General features: G+C 57.1%; 1 protein-coding gene across 1 annotated transcript in view; it reads right to left on the reverse strand.

Moving 5' to 3' along the window:
* The window catches only part of STING1 (stimulator of interferon response cGAMP interactor 1), a 9,741-nt gene extending 5,657 nt beyond the window's left edge, over positions 1-4,084 (reverse strand). Inside the window, exon 1 of the mRNA XM_009645196.2 lies at positions 3,879-4,084. Coding sequence (XP_009643491.1) covers positions 3,879-4,084 — 206 coding nt within the window. The remainder of the gene's footprint in view (positions 1-3,878) is intronic.
* Between the last annotated feature and the right edge of the window lie 5,147 nt (positions 4,085-9,231).

The raw sequence follows: 9,231 nt of genomic DNA on the forward strand, positions 1-9,231 counted from the left end.
CAGCTCTGGGTGGATGTGGCAGGGTTCAACACCCATGGGGTTACAGCTCCGGAAAGCCCCACCGTATCGGTCAGATCATGTCACCTGAGCCAAGCTGGAACAAGGAAGGAAAACCAGAATTTCTTGAGATTGAATCTATTAAGCGCAGCAGCTTTCCAAGATTGAATTTATGAAGTGCAGCAGGTTCCCAGGGGTGAAACGGGAGCAAGTTCCTTCTAGCAGAGAGGGTGATTCACAGCAGCCTGGATCCCCCCACCCCACGCGGCTTCGGGAGGTGCTGGCTCAGGAGGCATCACAGCGGGGGCTTCCTGCAGCCCAGCTCTTGCTGGCCAGCAAGGCCCCCAAGCCTCCTGGGTCGCTGGTCCTGGTGGCCACAGGCCCAGAGCAGCTGAGGGCCTCAAAGCCTTCTTTGACCCCATTGTTATTGCTGAGGTTTGTCCCCGATCCTCCCGGGTCGCTGGTCCTTGCAGCGGAGCCTGCGGGGGTGAGGCGTTATCCGTGCTAGAGGAAGATTGACTTGGGCACACAACCGCAACTCCACAGGACCGGGATGCCCTTGAGGGTGCCGAGGCTGCTGGCGGATGCCATGGCTCCTCCCTGATGCCTTTGGAAGATCGTAGCAATTGGGATGCTCCTGATGAGTGGGAGAAGGCAAACGTCACACACAACTTTGAGAAGGGCAAGAAGGAGGGGCTGGTGAACTACAGCTGCCCAACATCACCTCTGTCCCTGGGAAGGTGGTGGCGCAAATCCTCCCGGCAATCACTGCCAGGCACCCAAAGGATGAGAAGGGAACAGCCAGCAGGGATCTCCAAAGGGCACGTCGTACTGGGCCAACCCCAGTGCCTTTGAGAGGAGATAACTGGCTGCGTGGGTGAGGGGAGAACCTTTGCTTCAGCAAAACTCTCAGCATGGTCTCCCACGGCCTCTGTGTAGCCAAACTGGGTAGATACGGCTGGGTAAGGGGGTGACCGTCCAGAATGTGCTCTGGCTCCAGTTGCTTTCTGCCCAGGATGCAGGGAGGTGGCCAAGGGACCCTCACAGCCCCGCAGGCTCCTTGCCAGGGGTCTCCGCAGGCTGCAGCGGGCACACGGCACAAGGATCTTGATTGAGACGTGCCCACAGGTCACCTTTAATTCAAACGTCTGCAAACCCAGCGGGTGGGAGATAGGACTGGATGCCCAGGAGCCCAGCGGTGTGCTACCTGGGCTCACCTCAAGGTTAGCAGAGTCTGTTTCGGTGGTATCTTAGAAACCCCAGCAAACTGGTTTTACTGGGCACCTGGCCCATGTCCCTGGCCTGGGGAGGGTTTGTGGATACAGCCGAGGTGGGGTTTGTTTCTTCAACACAAAGGCTGGCGAAAGCACCAAGTGAATCGCTTCCTCCTCCCGCGCTGGGTTGTCCCTGGCGGCCGGGCTTCACTGGGCGGCTCCGGCGGGGGATAAAAAAGTTCGTTGAGCGACATCTTGCTGAGATTTAGTTGGGCAAAGAAATCAGCTCCGACACTGCAGGCCCCACCAACACGGGTAATTTCTCACCCTGGAGGTTTTTAAACCACTAACAGGCACGGGAACCCCCTCACGCATCACGTGCCACAGCCTTCTGCTGCCCAGAGAGCAGCATTGCATCAGCTGGCACTCACTGGTGAAAACGGCCCCGGGTGGCACAGACGGACGCACGGGGCGTCCTCGCCTTCCCCACGCCCCACCTCACAGCCCCGCAGGCTCCTTGCCAGGGGTCTCCGCAGGCTGCAGCGGGCACACGGCACAAGGATCTTGATTGAGACGTGCCCACAGGTCACCTTTAATTCAAACGTCTGCAAACCCAGCGGGTGGGAGATAGGACTGGATGCCCAGGAGCCCGGCGGCGTGCTACCTGGGCTCACCTCAAGGTTAGCAGAGTCTGTTTCGGTGGTATCTTAGAAACCCCAGCAAACTGGTTTTACTGGGCACCTGGCCCATGTCCCTGGCCTGGGGAGGGTTTGTGGATACAGCCGAGGTGGGGTTTGTTTCTTCAACACAAAGGCTGGCGAAAGCTCCTCCTCCCGCTGGGTTGTCCCTGGCGGCCGGGCTTCACTGGGCAGCTCCGGCGGGGGATAAAAAAGTTCGTTGAGCGACATCTTGCTGAGATTTAGTTGGGCAAAGAAATCAGCTCCGACACTGCAGGCCCCACCAACACGGGTAATTTCTCACCCTGGAGGTTTTTAAACCACTAACAGGCACGGGAACCCCCTCACGCATCACGTGCCACAGCCTTCTGCTGCCCAGAGAGCAGCATTGCATCAGCTGGCACTCACTGGTGAAAACGGCCCCGGGTGGCACAGACGGACGGCAGGGACTGGTGAAAACGGCCCCGGGTGGCACAGACGGACGCACGGGGCGTCCTCGCCTTCCCCACGCCCCATGTCCTGGGCCAGGTGCCGCAGTGTCCCACCAACGCATCCGTGGGATGCTCCTGGTGCAGATGAATCACAGCAAACCCACCTCGTTATGTTACTGGAGATGTCCCATGGTCGCCTGCTGGATAACTGAGCCATCGGCACCCAACCAGTCAGCGCTGACCTCCCACCCCAGCCCGGGCTCGCTGGTTGCCACACTGCTGCTGCCGGGGCCCGGGCAGCTCCGCGGCTGGGTGTTACCTGGCCGCCTGTGCTTGGCCTCCGCAGCCTGCTCGGCATCACCTTCCCAGGCACCCAAAGGACGCTATGACACCCGCTGAGCAGCTGCCTGGGCAGAGAGGTAAGAACCTGTGGTCCACAGTGCCTGTCCAACCCACCCATGGTTTAACCGCGGTCCAAACGCAGCAAGAACTGAGCTGTCGGCTGAGCTGGCAAAGGTGCTTGCAAAGGCAGGGAATCAGAGAACCGTGTGAAACACAGAATGCCAGGTTGGAGGGGACCTCAAGGATCATCTGGTCCAAATTCTTGGCAAGAGCACGATCTAGACAAAACATCCCAGCCCACTGTCCAGCCAAATCTTAAAAGTGTCCAATGTTGGGGAATCCAGAGCTTCCCTGGGGAGACTATTCCAATGTCTGATTGTTCTCACTGTGAAAAATTTTCCTCTGATATCCACTTGGAATCTCCCCAGGAATAACTGTTACTCATTACCCCTCGTCTTTTCCAACTGGCTCTTTGTGAAATGGGAGTCTCCATCTTCTTTGTAGCCACCCTTTACATACTGGGACATGGTGATAAGGTCTCCCCCAAGCTGCCTTTTCTCAAGGCTGAACAAACCCGGCTCTCTCACCTTGGTGGCCCTGCTCTGGTGTTGAGAACCTCTGCCTTTTCAGCACTGCTGGTGACTCGTTCACCTCCCGTGCTTAACGGTGGGCCAGTATTTTCCTTCGGTTTCTGCTTGTTTTTTATGTACCTGAAGAACCCTTTCTTGTAGTTTTTGACATCTCTGACCAATTTCAATTCAAGCTCAACTTTTGCTTTTTTTGGTGAGTTTCTTTTTCATCTTACAGTAGCTTGCACAATTTCCCATTTCTGCCAAACGGTGTCAAATGGGATTTTCTTACAGACAGAGCTGCTCCCCACCCGGGTGTATCCCAGCCTGTGCTGGATTGTTTTCCCAGGTGCAAGACCTTACACTTGTCTGTGTTGAACTTCATAAAGCTCCTGTTAGCCCACTCTTCCAGCCTCTCCAGGTCTTCCTGCAGGGTGGCTCTCCCTTCCAAAATGTCCACTTCCCCACTCAGTTTGGTATCATCGGCAAACTTCACCAGGCTACACTTGATCCTGTTATCCAGATCACTTATGAAGATATTAAACGGCGTTGGGCCCAATATCGATCCCTGGGGGACCCAACTCGTGACGGGTTGCCAGTTTGACAAGGAGCTATTTACCACCATCTGTCAGCCCGTTCCCCACCCACTGCACAGACCACTTCTCTAGACCGTAACGCATCGGTTTCTCCAGGAGGAGGCTCGGGGAAGCCTTGGAGAACTCCAGGCAGACAACGTCCAGCGCTTGCCCCACATCAACCGAGCAGGTTACTTTGTCGTAGAAGGAGATCGGGTTTGTCAAGCACAGTATGCCCTCGGTGAATCCATGCTGGCTTTTCCCAGCCATGTGCTTCATCTGGCTTGAGCTACCCCCCAGGAGGATTCGTTCCCTAACTTGCCCAGGGACTGAAGTAAGAGCCCGTAACTTCCTGGATCCTCCCTTAAGCCCTTCTTGTAGATGGGGGTGACGTTCGCCTTCCTCCAGTTTTCTGGGATTGGCCGCTGTCCTGTGCCCCCTGCTCTGGGTGAGCCTGCTTGGGCAGGGGGGTGGCACTGGGTGAGCTCCTGAGGGCCCTGCCAACCCCTGCCATCCTGGGATTCTGTGTGATTCTGTGAACGTGTTATTTGTCCCGTTTTCCATCTCTGGTAGGCTTCTCTTCTGGTTTTGAGCAGACTTGGAAGCTCGCAGTTAAGCCAAGGGAGTCTTTGTGTTTGTGTTTCCAGGAGAGCGTTCTTGAAAAAGTCCCAGCACTCTCTAGCTCCTTTGCCCTCCATGGGGGCTTCCCATGGAGTCCCTCCCGGCTGAAGTTTGCTCTTCTAAAATCTAAACCCTTTAGATCGGGTTTGTCAAGCACAGTATGCCCTCGGTGAATCCATGCTGGCTTTTCCCAGCCATGTGCTTCATCTGGCTTGAGCTACCCCCCAGGAGGATTCGTTCCCTAACTTGCCCAGGGACTGAAGTAAGAGCCCGTAACTTCCTGGATCCTCCCTTAAGCCCTTCTTGTAGATGGGGGTGACGTTCGCCCTCCTCCAGTCTTCTGGGATGTCTCCCGATCTCCACGACTTCTCAAAGATTATGGAGTGTCTTAGCACTTCAGCGTGTTCTGCAGGATCCCAAACCCCACAATATTGTGGTGGCTGCGGCCAAGGCTCTCACTAACTGAGGTACTGCAAAGAGGTGTCCTCGGTTTGTGAGCAGCAAGCCCAGCAGTGCCTCATTCCAGGAACCGTACTGTTCTTCCAAGAAATGTCTGGGTAGTTCAAGTCACCCATAAGAACCAGGTTCTGTTGACCCAAAGCTTGATTAAGTGACCCAAATATTGCTTCCTTGGCCTTATCATCTTGGTTTAGAGGTCAGTAGCAGATGCCTTTCTGACTGCACCTCTGCACGCCCTGGCAACGCCTTGTAGTTCTCAACCTGGAGCACTGTGTCCAGTTCTGGGCTCCCCAGCTCAAGGAGGATGAGGAACTCCTAGAGAGAGTCCAGAGGAGAGCAACAAGGATGATGAGGGGACTGGAGCATATTCCCTACGAGGAAAGGCTGAGGGAGCTGGGCTTGTTCAGCCTGGAGAAGAGAAGGCTGAGAGGGGATCTCATCAACACGTACAAATATCTCAAGGGTGGAGGTCACGAGGACGGAGCCAGACTCTTCTCAGTGGTGCCCAGCGTCAGGACGAGGGGCCATGGGCACAAACTGAAGCAGAAGAGGTTCCAGTTGAACAGGAGGAAGAACTTCTTGACTTTGAGGGTGCCCAAGCCCTGGTCCAGGCTGCCCAGGGGGGCTGTGGAGTCTCCTTCTCTGGAGATATTCAACCCCCTCCTGGACGCCGTCCCTCGGTCCCCATCCCAGGGTGTTGGGCGGTTGCAGCTGAGCTTGGGGACAAGGACCATGCTCTCATTAGCACCCAAACCTTCACGCAGCAGAGGGCTTGCTTTCCTCCAGGTGTCACTGAAGCTATTTTTACTCTGGCAGCTCACGAGCTGGCCACCATTGCCCAGCCCGTGGCCATCTCCAGACTTGAGTCCCCAAAGGCAACACCAGCATCTTGTTCAGAGATGGGATGGGGGGGGACAACTTCCCCCCCTCCAAGTTGCAGAGCTGGATGCAGTTAGGAAAGGGGTAGTGTCACGTGCATCTGGCACCCGGGACCGAATTCAGTGGCCTGGGAAGATGCGCTGGGATGCGTTTGTCTTTGGGAGCGAGTCAAGTCGCCCAGTTTTATGGTTTCTCTCCAGTGATGCTCAACGCCTCTGAGGATGGCGGGAGTCTTTGTGTTTGTGTTTCCAGGAGAGCGTTCTTGAAAAAGTCCCAGCACTCTCTAGCTCCTTTGCCCTCCATGGGGGCTTCCCATGGAGTCCCTCCCGGCTGAAGTTTGCTCTTCTAAAATCTAAACCCTTTGTCTTAGCACTTCAGCGTGTTCTGCAGGATCCCAAACCCCACAATATTGTGGTGGCTGCGGCCAAGGCTCTCACTAACTGAGGTACTGCAAAGAGGTGTCCTCGGTTTGTGAGCAGCAAGCCCAGCAGTGCCTCATTCCAGGAACCGTACTGTTCTTCCAAGAAATGTCTGGGTAGTTCAAGTCACCCATAAGAACCAGGTTCTGTTGACCCAAAGCTTGATTAAGTGACCCAAATATTGCTTCCTTGGCCTTATCATCTTGGTTTAGAGGTCAGTAGCAGATGCCTGCTGTAAGATGCCCCTTGGAGATAACTCCTCTGATCTTGACCCAGAGTTTTCAATAGGGCTTCCACAATCGCTGTAGCTGACTTCTAGACATTCAAGGTTCTCCTTAACATAGAGCACAGCAACTTCCACCCTTGGGAGCATCCAGAAGGGCTGAACTGGCCCGTAATGCAACATAGGCTGGTTTCTAGAAGGGCCTTGGTGTGCTGGTTGGGGCTGGGGAAGGGATCAGCCTCTCCTGACATCCCAGTGGCCATGGGCGGAGCGGACGGCTGTAGCCAGGACTTGGTTTAGCCAGGGAACGGTCTCAGTGAAACGCCTGAGAACTTGTAATAACCTTGGAAAGAGCATAGAGCAATCCTGTGGTGGGAGGAGGTGAGATGCCTTGCGGGCAGCCAGGTGCTGTGAATTTGCTTGAGGTCTCCCCCACCCCTGGGGACGGCTCTGTCTGAGGGGCAGGGGCTGCTCCTGCTGCAGCACGGGCACCGCTCCAGCGCTTGCTCCTTCTTTTTTTTTTTCACGTGCTGTTGCCCCGCAGAAGCCAGCAGAGCTGCTGGCTTCAGCCGAAGGGCAGGCTGCCCAGGGACAGCTTTACACCGGGGATGCCTGTGGGGACAAGGTTTGGATGCCAGGCTGGTGTTAAAGGTGGCTTTGGATCCCGTGGCTAAAAAGTGCCGCAGTTGGTGTTTTCGGTGCTGCAACTGCAGCGCCCGTGCTCCCTCCGAGGTCCTGCACACGGACAGGGCTTGCTTTATGGCCCACCCTAGCAAAAAGAAAGTGCTCTACAATGTTCTGCGTCGCACTGGGCTCTCTGAACTGGACCGCTCGCTCCGACGCAGCGAGGAGCCGCCCGTGGGCTGGGCAAAACCTTGCAGAGGGAGGTGAGCTCCAGCTGCCAAGCACGCGCTGCCTCTCCCTCGTTCAGCAAAGCAGTTCCGTGGCGGGACAAAAGGGGCGACCCTCAGGGGAGCCAGGGGGGGCCTGGATTTGGTAATCACCCCCCTCTGTCTCCAGATTATGCAGGGTCCAGACCCCGACTCACGAAGTCTGCGTGGCGATGGGTGCCTTGCCAGGGATGCGCCCAGCTTGGGAGAGCCTCTGCCTCGCCCTGACCCCCGGCTGTGACCCCTCGGCAACGATGAGTTTAAAATCCAGAGGGCAGCCTGGACCACCCCTCCACCCCCGAGCCGTGGGGCTGCTGAGGGCTTCGTGCCCCTTGGCCATGAAGGTTTCCTTTGGGCCACGAGGACCTCCTGCCTAAGAGAGAGTTTTTATTCGTCTCACAAACGTTGGGGGGTCACTCTGTGATTTATGCAGTCGTCTTTCGGTCCCCTGCGAACTGCCAGCGCCCGCAGCATCCTGTGGCACGGAGGCCCCAATGACACGTGGGGTGGAAAAGCCATTTCTGCTGGTTTTTCAGCCGTCACAGGCTGGCGCTCTTTGGGTGCCACCGTCCTTGTGCCGGGAGCGACACGAAGCCAGCCCTTTCCTGCTCCCCAGGCCTCCGACGCCTTCAGACCTCCGTCACCTCTTTCCCAGGCTGCGGAGGCTCGGATACTCATTTGTTCTTTAAAATAAAGCTGTTTTCTACTTGCCTGTGCGGGTCAAAATGCTTTGAGTAGCCCCTCCAGGTCCCTTCCAGGTCTGACTCTTCCAGGTCTCGCGTGCTAAGCTGCCCAGGTCTCAGCACAGATACCTGGGGGGCTCGGGGGGTACCTGGGGGGCTCGGGCTGGGACCCCCCCACTCACGCACACGTGTACTCTTGCTCTCTGTCCTGCCACAGCCACGCACTTTCCTGCCCTTTGTCCCCAGTCGCCCTGGCCCGGAGGCTGCGGGAAGGGAAGTGAGCGGCCGGCTGTGTCCCCTCGGGCCTCCCACCACGTGTGCCCTGGGGACCTGCCCGGGCTGAGCTGAGAACAAGTGGAACTTCAGCGGAACGAAGGGCCCTGTGCGCGCGTGCCTTTTGGTCGCTTTGGGGTTTTTCACTGGTATCTTCCAGCCAGCAGGACAGGTGGAGCTGGCTTTGGGGACGGAGCCACCAGAAGCTTGCTGACAGCCTCTTCTCCCTGGTAACGGACGATGGGATGAGGGGGAATGGTTTGAAGCTGCGCCAGGGCAGGGCCATGGTTTAGTGCCATGGATGGCAGTGTTAGGGTAAAGGTTGGACTTGATGACCTTAAAGGGCTTTTCCAACCAAAGTGATTCTATGATTCTGTGACAGCGAGTGGCTTGGTCAGCACCGCAGTCCCAAGGACCCCTGGAAATCTGCTCCTGCCCAAACACACCCTGCCTGCCCCCCTGCAGCAAGGCGGCAGGGGACCCGTGCAGCCTGGCGAGCCGGCGGAGCCAGCAGAGCATCTTCTGAACGGGGCGTGAGACCTCGAGCAAAAGCAGCGGGCCTTGTCTGAAGATGCTTTTTGGTGAGGGTGTTCCCCCTTCCTCTGCCGCAGCAGGCTTGCGGCTTTGCTGGGATTGCCCAGTGCACCGGGGCGGCTTTGCTGGGATTGCCCTGCGCACCGGGGCGGCTTTGCTGGGATTGCCCAGTGCACCGGGGCGGCACAGAAACCCCGAGCAAGGCCAAGTCCCCCAGGGCACTGTGGCAAAGGCACAGAAGAGGACCCAGCAGATGAAGCCCCTAGGAGGAAAGGGGGATAAGACAACTTGGGGATGAAGAGAGGGGAAGGTGAGTGTGCGATACGGAGGGGGAGAGCGTCCCTCTGAAAAAAGTCCTTGGGGGAATTGAACGTGGTAGGGAGCAGCAGGTGAACTGTGATGCAGCTCCTGGGGATCCCCCCAGTGAGCTCCCGTGCGGGAGGAG

This window comes from Egretta garzetta, unplaced genomic scaffold, assembly GCF_000687185.1.
Source record: "Egretta garzetta isolate BGI_Z169 unplaced genomic scaffold, ASM68718v1 scaffold521, whole genome shotgun sequence".
Classification (NCBI taxonomy): Eukaryota; Metazoa; Chordata; class Aves; order Pelecaniformes; family Ardeidae; genus Egretta; species Egretta garzetta.